The following is a 13,255-nucleotide window of genomic DNA, read 5'->3' as shown; positions in this document are numbered from 1 at the left end:
TGTAACACATGTTAAAGTGATTGTAAAGTTTTTTTATTATCATCCACTTTGTACCGAAGGGTAAAACAAATCTTAGGCCCTGTTCACACCCGAGCATTTTTCAGCTCGTAAAACGCTCATCTCTGAAGTCTCAAAACGCCCAACAAGCAAAATCATGTAGCGGACCCCATAAGTTTAGCATTCTTGGATTTATTGTTGTCTTGGGATGATAACATCTCAAAAACCCATTTCAAGGAGACTGCTGGAAATGCCTTTGTGCATTATAGGAGCTGTCATTTATCCAGTTGGAAACAAAACATACCTTAAAGTCAATTTCACAGATTAAGTAGAAATTGTACTAATTCTTCAGACTATAGGAACACTAAAGTAAAGTTTTACACACAAAAAAAAATAAAAAAATGGAAAAAGGGCTATAAAGAGGAACACATTCAGGATGCCTCAGACAAATATCTTGATAAGTACTGTGGTGACTCCTATAAAAAACTCGAAAAGAACCCTCTCTCTATTAAAATTATTACTATAAACAATGACCAACATTGGAAAATTTAGAGTATTTTTCAAAAACACTGGCCCATCTTATTACAAGACATGGCCCTCACCCACATTTTACCATCTAGGCCTATTACGGTGTTTAGGAGGGCCAGGAACATTAAAAGTTGCATAGCACCTAGCAATATAAAAAGATACACCACAAGAATGGAATATTCTTCAATGTTTAACTTTCAGGGCACTTCTAAATGCAAAAAAAAAAAAAGTTAACTGTAAAACCTGCCCATTTATAAAACATGGCCAAGAAGGAGTTTAAAGATACTAATGGAAAGATCTACAAAGATAAATCAGTTTATTACACGTGGCACCGAATAGGTTGTTTACGTATTAGAGGTGTCCATGGGGTTTATGTTATGTAGGTTGAACAATTCACACTATGCGGAAGAAGTTTAATGAAAATAGAAGGGGGGGGTAGTAAACATAGTGTACTGCGTCACTTCAGTATGCATCAGAATGAAGACACCAGCGTCAAAAATTATTTGGAATCAAATAATGCAGTTGCCAGAAAGCTCTACGCAGTTGCCAGAAGGCAAAAGATATTCTAGATTATCATTGAGAGACAATTTGGATATTTACCCTTGATTCTATGAGCCCTGGGCCTGTTGGCATGGTCGACCGCAGTGGGTCACTTTGGTCATTGCGAGGACATATGTACTTGTGCAAACAATAGTACGCATAGGATCCATTTGTGCGAGTGCCCTAGCGTGCCCCCCACAGGTGCTTGTGCCACCAACTACAGTACCTACCTTACAATTATGTGAATATTTTTGATCATCATGGGAGCACTTTGGTTATCCACCAATATGTGTCGAAATGTATACTGTATAATTGCATATGGAAAATAGTTTGCTATATTATATATATATATATATATATATATATATATATATATATATATATATATATATATATATATATATATATATATATATATATATATATATATATAAACGGAATTTTTGTAAAATCTTACCTGTAAAATTCCTTTCTCTGAGTCCTCCGACAGTCGCCGCCTCTTCATATTCGTCACATATGAGGTATTAGACTTTGCTCCGAAGGAGTAGCTAGGCAACAGAATATGTTAACATTAAAGCTTTTAACATATCCCACCCTCAAGGGGTGGTCCCCTCAGTCAATACCCTCCTACTTCCTGCAACCATATCTCAGTTTTAGTGGAATAGCAGTAGAGTATACAACCAAACCCCAAAAGAGGGGCGGGGGCGGCGACTGTCGGAGGACTCAGAGAAAGGAATTTTACAGGTAAGATTTTACAAAAATTCCGTTTTCTCTTATGTCCTCCGACAGTCGCCGCCTCTTCATATTCGTCACATATGGGGACGTCCCAAAGCAGTGCAAACATGAGGGGTGGGAAACGCATCCGCGCCGAAAAGGCAACGCAGTCTCCACATCAAAGAAAGGAACCTTACCAAAGGAAGGAAACCAGCTGGGCAACAGGAAAAAAACAAGTGCTCAACAGGAGCAACAACCCAGGAAAAGACAAATAACCATGGGATAAAAAACTCATCCCAACAGCCAGAGGTCCCCAACAAGGGACCCTAGGGAATTGCCGCACTAAGAACCTTGCGGCCAAAGGAAGCATCCACCGATGCCTGAACATCTACTTTGTAGAATTTTGTGAAAGTGTGCACGGTCGACCAAGTCGCCGCCTTACACACCTGGGCTACAGAAGCCCCATGACGACAGGCCCAAGATGTACTCAGATCTAGTAGAGTGCGCCTTCACAGGCACAGGGGGAACCTTCCCCTGCAAGGCATAGGCCTGTTCAATGGTCTGCCTGATCCATTTAGCGATGGTAGAGGCCGACGCCGTCATGCCCTTCCGAGGACCCTCTGGAAGAACAAACAAGGAATCCGTCTTTCGAAAAGACTCAGTCGATTTAAGGTAAACCCTTATCGCCCGAACAACATCCAGAGAGTGTAATCTCACCTCCTTTGGATGTTTTGGCTTCACGCACAGCGAAGGCAAGACAATATCCTCATTAAGATGGAATTCCGAAACTCGTTTCGGGAGAAAAGAAGAAGGATTAGGTCGCAAGACCACCTTATCCAAATGAACAACCAGATACGGAGACTATCAGGACAAAGCTGCCAGCTCCGACACTCTGCGAGCCAAAGTGATCGCCACCAAAAAGGCGACCTTTTTGGACAACATAGACAACGAGATCTCCCTGATCTGTTCAAAAGGAGCACGTTGCAACACAGACAGGACGAGATTCAAGTCCCAAGGGGGCAAAGGATCCCTCCTAGGAGGAACCAGATGCCGCACACCCTGAACAAAGGTGCCAACCAAGGAATTGGAAGCCACGGGACGTTGAAACAGAACGGCCAGCGCAGACACCTGACCCTTAATCGTAGCCAGCGCCAAGCGCTGATCGACACCCGTTTGAAGGAAGGACAGCACTCGGGAAACCGAGTACGTGCGGGGTGAAAACCCCCTGGACTCACACCAGGCAAAATAGGCCTTCCAAGTACGGTAATAAACCTTCCCCGAGGAAGACTTCCTCGCGTTGATCAAAGTATGAACGACCTCTGGGGAGAGACCCTTCTCCTTCAGGACCTCGGTCTCAACAGCCAGGCCGTCAAAGCCAGAGACTGTAAAGCAGGATGGTATATCGGTCCTTGAGACAGGAGATCGTCTCGAAGAGGCAGACGCCACGGGGCGTCGACCGCCAGATTCACGAGGTCTGCGTACCAGGACCGGCGAGGCCAGTCCGGTGCCACAAGAATCACCCGTGTTGCGTTCCGAGTGTAACCTGCGAAGGAACCTGGACAGCAACTGAATCGGTGGAAACGCGTACATCAGCCTGTACTGATGCCACGGGGCCACTAACGCATCCGACGCGTCTGCCCGAGGGTCGCGCGTCCTTGCCACGAACCTTCTCACCTTGTAGTTGAGACGAGACGCGAACAGGTCCACATCTGGAAGACCCCACTTCGCGCACAACATCTGGAAGACAGTCGGGTGGAGAGACCATTCCCCCTGATCCAGGGTCTGGCGACTCAGATAGTCCGCCTGCCAGTTCTCCACCCCCGGAATGTGAACCGCCGTTATCGCCGGGACATGAGTCTCGGCCCAAGACAGAATGTCGGCCACTTCTCGAGCCGCTCGGGCACTCCTGGTGCCCCCTTGGTGGTTGATGTAGGCCACCGCCGTGGCATTGTCCGTCTGCACCCGAACCGGGCAGCCCTGCAGCCGGTCCGTCCAGCGATGAAGACAGAGACTTATCGCACGCAATTCCAGAATGTTGATCGGAAGGGAAGACTCCCTCCCCGACCAAGTTCCCTGGGCGGACAGAACGCCCAGAACACCACCCCAGCCCGACAGGCTGGCATCCGTGGTGATCACCGTCCACGAGATAGGACGAAACGACTTGCCCCCGGACACCATCGGGGACTGGAGCCACCACAGAAGGTCTCTTCTGGTGCGATGACTCAACGAGATTTGAAGATCCAGGGATTGAGGTCGCCCGTCCCATATGGACAGGATCTCCGCTTGGAGACCCTGCGTGTGAAACTGGGCGAAGGGAATCGCCTCGAAGGCCGAGACCATCAATCCCAGACATCTCATGCACGTCCGCAGAGACGAGTGCGGAACGTCCCTGAGGGACCTGACTTCCTCCTGAAGAGTTCGGAGTTTGTCTTCCGGCAGGAAGACCTTCGCCTGCACCGAGTCCAGAATCATTCCCAGGTAGGGAAGACGAACCGACGGACTCCGTGTCGACTTTGGAAAATTTATCGTCCAACCAAACTCCTGCAGAGTTTGCATCGTGACAGACAGGTCCTTCTCCAGACCCTGGCTGGTCGCAGACCGAACCAGAATGTCGTCCAGATAACCCAGGACAGAAATGCCCTGGGCCCTCAATAACGCCAGAACCGGTGCAAGCACCTTGGTGAAGACCCGCGGAGCCGAGGCGAGACCAAAAGGCAACGCCACGAACTGGTAGTGATCCTCCGCAATGGCAAAGCGAAGATACCTCTGGTGACCCTCGAAAATGGGGATGTGAAGATACGCATCCTTCAAATCGATGGAGGCCATGAATTCCCCCGGAACCAGGGCAGCCACCACCGACCACAGGGATTCCATGCGGAACTTGCGAACCCGCACAGAGCGGTTCAGAGCCTTCAAGTCCAGAATTGGACAAACCTTGCCCTCCTTTCTGGGCACAGTGAACAGATTGGAATAAAACCCCCGAAATCTGTCCCGATGAGGCACCGGAACTACCACTCCCTGAGCCCTCAGGTCCCGCTCCGCCAGGTGTAGGTCCCGTAAACGCTCTGGAGACAGTTGAAGATTTGAAGGAAAAAATCTGCTCTCCGGCCGAGAGAGAAACTCGATCTTGTAACCAGATCGAACGATCTCCTGAACCCATCTGTCCCGCACGCGGGCCAACCAGGGCTGAAGAAAACCGAGCAAGCGTCCCCCCACCCCAAAACTGGATGAGGGCGCCCCTTCAGGCCGCACTGTTATGGGCTGCGGATCCGGATTGACCGGATTTCTGTTTACCAGACCAGGGCTTCTTCTGAGAGCCCTGACCTTTGAACGGTTTGCCCTTGTAGTGCGACCGAAAGGCACGAAAGGACCCCTGAGGGGGCCGAAAATTAGCATGCTTCTTCCCAGAAGCCCCCTTAGCCTTGGGGAAATGGGGCAAGAGAGTGCTTTTACCTCCGGTGATCCCCTTAATCAACACATCCAAGGACTCCCCAAAAAGGCGAGACCCATCATAAGGCAGATTGGCTAAGGTCTTACGTGAAGACTGGTCCACCGACCAACATTTCAACCAAACCAGGCGGCGAGACAACACCGCCACGCTGTGTACACGTGCAGCCAACGGGACTAGGTCCAAGTCCGCATCACACAGATACATGACACCCTGGTGGATTTGATCCACCATATCCAGGGTCGCCGGCGAGGCCGAATCGGCCACTAAGACGCGCCGAAGCATCTGCGTCCAACTTGCGACCGCCTGGGCCGCCATGAGAGAGGCAAACAGAGCCTTAAGCATAGAACCCGTAACAGAATAAGTATGACGGGCAAGAAACTCCAATCTCCTATCCGTGGCATCACGGAACACCGGGGAATCCTCTGCAGGAATCGCAGTGGATTTGTTTAAAACCGCAATTGCGTGATCCACTGGGGGTGGCACACACCACCTTTCATCAGTCTAAGGCGAGAAAGGATAACGCAGCTTGAACCTACGAGGTACAGCAAAAGGTTTGCGCAGATTGCGCCATTGTTCCTTAACAGCGCGCTGAAAATCATCATTGCAGGGAAAAACCTGCGGCGTCCTGCGTTTTCTCTGCGTCCCATAAGCCGCCAAGGCAGCGGGGGGACACACTTCATCCTGCAAACGCAGCGTTTGTTTTATGGAAGCAATCAATTCATCCATGATTGCAAGCTCTTCGGGCGAGCCAGGGGGAGAATTATCAACCCCTTCAACCTCAGCCTCCACCTCGGACCCCACTAGATCCAGGGAGGAGCGGGACCCCGATAGGGAGGCCCCCGCCATAACAACCCCATCACCTTCACCCTCAGAATCAGAGGAAAGAGCAATTCTGGGTCTTTTAGTAGATTGAGCAGCCACCAGCATCTGCACCTGAGCAGCAAGGCCAGCCACAATAGTGGCTAAATCCCCCCCTGGGGGGGAAACAGCGGTCCCCTGGCTTTCCACCAAGGCGGTAGGAAATTTGCCCTCCTGAGAATCCATTGCCCCTACAACAAATGCCGGATAATAAAAGGGTTAACTGCCCCTTTAACACACGCGCGGCGAGCGCAGCCCACCGCACCACAACACAAGCACAAGGAGACCCCCACAGGGACAATAAAACTGATACAGGCAATGGATAGGAAGGATAAAACCTGAGGAGACCCTCGCCGCTGCTGCTGCCTCGATCGGTGTTCCTGGAGAAGAGGAAGTGATGCTGCCAGGGCGCTCTATGAAAGCCTATGGGAGGCTACAAGAACATGGCCGCCATGCATGTAGAACATGCGGCCGGAGCGAGTGTAGGCAAAATGGCGCCGAAACCGCCGCTCCACAGTACAGTAATGCACACATGTCTTCATATAAAAAAACATGTCAGATCGCCGCAGCGATCGCTGTATAATGCCCAAACATGCCCCACAGCACACAGCGTCTCACACTGAAAGGCTGACACACACAGTGTCACACAGCTCCCCCCCCCCCCTTGCAGCCCACAGCATGCAGCCGAGAGATAGGGAGACAAACAGTGTGAATAGAGGCAGGTTACACAGTCCCAGACTGACACCCCCCCAGACAGACAGGTCCCCACATAAATACACTTACCTCACAGTGGCGTGGGGGACCCGCACAGGCGAACAAGCCGCTGCACATGAGGTAGGGAGAGTCGCATACAAGACGCACAGAATGGGGGTTAAGAAACCGCACAGCGTCCAGTGAGGTAGCCACCTCACCAATCATCCCTGCACCGAACAGGGATGGGTCGTTCACTGTGCCAGGAGCGTTACCTGGCTGAACGCTCGATGGCAGGCTGGGAAGCCACTGACCCACGACCTGCGACCAGGGGGATCAGCCCGAGACCCAGCCCGCATGATCCTCTTCATCCGAAGAACTAACTAATGCTGACAAAAAGAACAGCTAAGTAAAGGTAGAGAGAAAACTCAAACAAAAAATCAAAAAAGAAGAAAGAGTCTGGGGCACAAAGCCCCAGCACAGAGAGAGCCAGCCACTCCTGACAAGCTAGACATTAAAACTGAGATATGGTTGCAGGAAGTAGGAGGGTATTGACTGAGGGGGACCACCCCTTGAGGGTGGGATATGTTAAAAGCTTTAATGTTAACATATTCTGTTGCCTAGCTACTCCTTCGGAGCAAAGTCTAATACCCCATATGTGACGAATATGAAGAGGCGGCGACTGTCGGAGGACGTAAGAGAAATATATTTTTATCATCATTATGCCATAAAAAAAAAAAAATCAAGGACCCATTGATATTTATTTTTTTCTGTGTTGATGCTAGCCTTTAATAAATACATACTAACTTGTCTAAGGAACTAAATCGGGGTCCCAGTCTACTTGTCTTAATAAAAGAAAAAGAATTGCCCAGGATGGAAAGTATTAAAGGATATAGAATGATTATATATAGTTGTCTAGAACTTAAATTTGGTAAAGGGTGCTCAAATTAGTTACATTTAATTCTAAATAGATGTTTTTTCTAAAAAGACGTTTATTATACATATTTTTTTTTTTTTTAAAATCACATATCTTGCTAGTATATGGTTCGTGTACAAGACTAGCTTTGGCTGTCGTTTGTAGCACTTGGTAGAGAAGGGGTAAATGCTGTTTAATGTGCACTACATCTGCTTATTAAGTTGCCTTGTCTACTAGCAGCTGTGTGTTCCTTTTGGAGGCCCCTTAACGGATAATGAATGGGTTAATAATCTTATGAATGGTACTACTATAACATCATTCGGGGGCCATACAAAATTATCAACTTAAAAATTAGCCTGTAATATTTTGTCAAACATTTAATTAAATTCACCCCTAATGTGATGGCTGGAACTGCTTCTCTTTGGTGAGGTGTGGGATGTTAGCTGGTATTGATGATGCTGCTACCACCAACTAGTTTTCCAGGTTTGCGTCGGTCAGTCTGGTGCGCAGTCAACTCTTTGTGGTGGTAAGTTCTGAAAAGAACTGCTGGCTGGTACTGCTGGTGGGAAATGCTGGCTGGTACTGCTGGCTCAGGCAGGCATTGCTGGCTGGTACTGCTGTGGGTACTGCTGGCTCAGGCTGGTACTGCTGGTGGGAAATGCTGGCGTGAGACTCAGGAGCGGCGCTGTGCTGGAGGAAGATAGATGAAATGCTTCCTGTATTGGTCACAGGTGGAGTGCATTTGAAATCACTCTGACTCAGACTGTCAGGACAGAGCCCGAACTATACAGCAAATATCGTCTCCATTCTGACAGCTCAGCTGAGACACAGACTCAGCGACAGCCTGGGGGCCGGGCCAAATGATTTTGCGGGCCGCATACGGCCCTTGAGCTATAGGTTCCCCACCCCTGTACTATAGGATCTCCCTAGCAAGACATGGTAGACTTGATGAAGATGCCACTCCCTCTGAAACGCATTGTCATAGCAACATACAGCGTCATTTTATCAGCTGAGATCTGCTCGAGGTTCATGTGTATGAGCATTCGGACTACAGCTCTCCCGTCACTGGAGGCACATTGCTGCAGGCTTGCATACAGCTTATCGGCGGCTGCACGCTGTTTGACTGTGGACATTCATCACCGGTGTAACGTTAGAAAACCATACCTCGTGAAAATTCCATACCTTGTCACTTCCGGTGCACATACGTCATGGAACAGCTGAGCAGGTTACCATTGCGCATGCTCAGAGGTCCGGGGGGTAGGGAATTTTGATGGGGTAGTGTGTTGTAACGTTACACCGGATCAGCTGTTGCCGCTGTAACAGCGGTAACATCAAAACATCTCGGCTGCAACATGAATCATCTCCGCTCCTACCCCTGTCACTTCCCTGATCTCGGATACTAAATGTAAAAGCGGCGGGTGTATGAAAATATAAATCACGGAGATCTCTGCTCCGTGATTTATATTTTCATAGACCCGCCGCCGCTTTTACATTTAGTAGCCGAGATCAGGGAAGTGACAGGGATAGGAGCGGAGAGGATTTCATGTTGCAGTCGAGATGTTTTAATGTAACCGCCGCAACAGCTGATGCAGTGTAACGTTACAACACACTACCCCGTCAAAATTCCCTACCCCCCAGACCTCTAAGCATGCGCAATGGTAACCTGCTCAGCTGGTCCATGACGTAGGTGCACCGGAAGTGACGAGGGTAGGGAATTTTCACGGGTATGGTTTTTTCATGGAACACCGGCTTCTTCTGAATCTTGCCTGGAGCCACTGATACCAAAGCGCCGTAGAGCTCATGCAGCTTGTTGATGCTACGGTTTATAAAGAATACAATGTCAGTGTTTTGTGATACTTTGCTACTTTTTATCTTTATCTCAAATGATATTGCCCTGGGAGCCAGTGCACTCTGTCTCTATTCCTATTTTGCAATTTTCAGTCCCCCCGCTGGCTGATGGAAGAAGCAAGGCTCAGTGCACACCAAGTTAACCCCTTCCTTGGTGATACCTAGAGACTTGCATTGAACTATCTGATCCCACAAGATCAGCTCTATTTTTTGGTTATATTTTTTATTCAATCATAATTTGCCCTAATAGAATTTTCTGGACTTTAGCGCTAGGATGGTACATTTTTTGTTTTAATTTATCAGAGCGATCAGGTGACCCGGAATCGGAAGTCCTGGGTCCTCATCGTTAGTAGGGGGCCCAGGGCTCCCACTGAGACCCCAGTCCCTGTGCTCGGAGCGTGCCATACTTCCAACAAAGGGTCCGCAAATATACTGCCCCACGGAAAAAAGCCCAGTCCAGTGGAGCTGCATATATGCGTACACTCAGCGTAAAGGTGTTAAAATAATAAACATAGCAGCCCCAATCCCCAGGCTCCTCCTCTTCTCAGTGTGCCACCATAAGAAGCAGCTCAGCCCCACCGCCCACCTCTATGCTCACAGGATCTGACCGACTGCAGCAGGAGCCAATGGCTCCCACTGTTGCCTCTGTGAGCAGAGAGAGAGGAGGGAGCTGCTGCAGACAAAAACAGTGTTGGAATGAGATCAGGCTCAGGCAAGTAGACAGGGTAATGAGGTGGTGATAAAAGTCCCTGTATTTGTATTTACTTTATGCATTAAGGTAAAAAATGTCCAGCCTTTAGAAACACTGTAAAGCGATTGTAACCCTTTCCATATATCCAGTGAAGTGACTAGCCTCAGATCATACAGAGATGAAAAATCTCCCTACATATGTTGTATCTGCAGTCTTCTTTTCTCTACATCCATTCAAAGTCCAGAATTTATAAAGCTTGCCTGGGCGGTTAGAAAAAGGGAGTAGAGCGCTGAAATTACATTCTGCAGACCTCAGTGAGAGCTAAATAGAGGGAATGGACACCCTCCCCCCTTTACACAGCAACAGAGCTGAGGCCATCAATCACAGATTAAGTTGGAGCTCTCTCTCTCCGGTCACCTTTTTTCTCTTGGTGTCAAGAAAACTTGTCAGAAGTAATTCATGCTGATAGAGGAATGAAGCAGCAGACCGAAATGACACTAAACGATCGGCCGTCTTTTGTCCGATGCTGTCCTGTCGGCTGAAAAGTGCAAAAGACTGCACATGAATTTTGTTGGCCAACAACAGTCGACTGCAGAAGTAATGTCATGTGATGGTTAACTTTCCGTGTGTTTTTTCTTTTCTGAGCATGCTCAGTCTTGCTAATCTGCTGTTTGTCGGCCGAATTCTGTACTGACTGGCGAACAATCGGCCGTTCTGGTGACGGCCAACAAAAATTTTATAGCCTGCACACCCGTTTCTGTTCGGCCGAAAAGTCGCTGACGGTTGTCCGAAGCATCATACTAACAAGCCGACAATCGACTGATCGTTCGGCGGCCGAATATTTACGGCCGACTATCGGTACGTGTGTACGGGGCTTTAGTGCTCTGAATTGAGACAAGTACACACTATAAAAGGGATATGCTTTGTTAATATTTTGTGTCTGAGGTGTACAACCACTTTAAGGCAACACAGTATAACTTGAGGGTAGAATGAGCCCTTGGGCTAGGGCTCACAATTATAGCAAATACTGAGATTTAACCACTTGTTGGCAGCTCTCCTCATTGTAACAAACTGAAGTCAATGTGACACCAATGTCAACAAGAAATTAAATCAGATTGTAGCAGAAAGGATTTAAGGTTAGCCATAATAGTTAAGAAGTTTATTTTTTTTGTTTGTTCAATCCAAGCAAATCCTGTTTAACAGAAGGTCAATCTAACAATTTACTTCTGTCAAACAAGGATGGCATCACATAGATTCAGCTGCTTCCTGATGAACTGGCCAAATTTTGATTAATGTCCAGCTTTAATCACACGTATATCCCTTGGCTAAAGGTTACAGGTTTCTGACAGGTGAGACTAGAGCTGCCTATACAAGGTGATCTACAGCCAGGGTCAATTTTGTTTCAAATGGTATTTTGTTTTGTTTTTCATATAATGGACTTCTATAAAAAACACACACAAAACACAGGCATACTAAATATACACAAACTATTTTCCACAAAAAATGTTTTTTTTTTTAAAGATAGGAAGTACCAGCAAAAGTGTGAAAAGCAGCCTAAACCTCAACCTGTCTGCTCAGAGAACAAGAATGGAATAAGTCTTACCCAGAGGCTTCAGTGGAGTATGTTCTGGCAGCACGCAGGGGGTGGAGTGATGTCTTCACACTGAGGCACTCCTATAAAACAGAATTACAATACAATAAAAAAATAAATAAAATCAGAAAAATTACATGTAAACCTAACGGAATGGCTTTTAGTTTACTAAAGCACTGTGGATCACGAAAGTCTGAGTTATTACCAGATAACTCCCTTTCCAGAATTCCTCCAGGACAGTCACATGAGATATAGGTTCCTCCTCCTCCAGGAAACACAAGCACAGTTAAGCTCAAAATGGCTGCCACAAACGGTCAAGAGGGAAAAGAACCGCTCAAGTGAGGGGATAGTTCCAAACACATCCAACCCAGGTGCAGGCACGGATCCGCAGTCCTGATAGCAGCAAATGGAAGAGCACAAAAAGCCGCACAACTGGTTGAAGATGCAAAAAGTTAAAATCCAAATTTATTTTGCAGGCAAAAAGATAAAATCATCCAAGATGAAACCAAAACAGTCGGAGACATGGGGGGGAAAAGGGGAGCACGGCGGTTGACGCGTTTCACGGAGTCTTCCGCTTAGTCGTAACCATGCTGTACAATACAAGACACTGCTATATATAGAGGAAAAGGCATTTCAAATAACATGTACCTCCCAGAATGTGCTTGATTGAGCCCACACAGCTGCAGATACTAAATCCCAATTAAGGGCACACAAACAGCCCAGCAGGAATTGTATGTTTGCTTTTGCTTCACCTTTTGTCCAAAAACGCATAGCAAAAAAGTTCTATAAATGCATATGCGAAAAAGCTTTCAATAAAAATAAGGAAAAAACAGTAGTGATAATATAAAAAGACAGCTGGTAGAAGCCAAAAAACTAACAAAAACAAAGTAAAGGGAGAAAAGAAAAAAGAAAAACGAAGAGAAAAAAACGAAGGGAAAAAAAAAAAAAAAAAAAAAAAAAAAAAAAGGGGGGAAAAAAAAAAAAAAAAACCCAAAAAAAAACAAGAAAAAGAAAAAAGACAAAGAAAAAGAAAACAGTAAAACGGAAGCATATAGATGTGTTCATACCCAGATGGAACTATGGTATAAAAAGAAATGGTGTATAATATAGTCATGAAGAGCATATATGTGTAAATATATAAGTGGTACACATAAAAATAATAAATGTGTAACCACAAACACATACATCACGTCCATATAGCATATGAAACAAATAGATAAATGGGGGGGGAAATTGTACACATATGTAATAGGTATGAGCACAACCCCCAAAAACGTATAACCCCATCCATTGAGTGGTATATCTGCAACTGTGTTCACATACATAGGGCAATCCCCCCAAATCGAAAGAATATAAAAATAACCAATGAGATATGTAAGAACACTAAACATTACCATAAAAATAATAATAAATACATAAATGCATAAACAT

The 13,255-nt window shown here is 46.8% G+C and overlaps 1 protein-coding gene across 4 annotated transcripts in view; it reads right to left on the bottom strand.

The window, feature by feature from the left end:
- The window catches only part of IMMT (inner membrane mitochondrial protein), a 93,909-nt gene that overhangs the window by 64,452 nt on the left and 16,202 nt on the right, over positions 1-13,255 (bottom strand). For all 4 annotated transcript variants that reach the window (XM_082258454.1, XM_082258456.1, XM_082258455.1 and 1 more), the window contains exon 2: positions 11,837-11,907. In XM_082258454.1, the coding sequence (XP_082114580.1) occupies positions 11,837-11,907 (71 nt within the window). The remainder of the gene's footprint in view (positions 1-11,836; positions 11,908-13,255) is intronic.

This window comes from Pelophylax lessonae (genome assembly GCF_965119305.1).
Source record: "Pelophylax lessonae genome assembly, chromosome: 1".
NCBI classification, from domain to species: Eukaryota; Metazoa; Chordata; class Amphibia; order Anura; family Ranidae; genus Pelophylax; species Pelophylax lessonae.
This window is presented reverse-complemented; position numbering and strand designations above follow the sequence as displayed.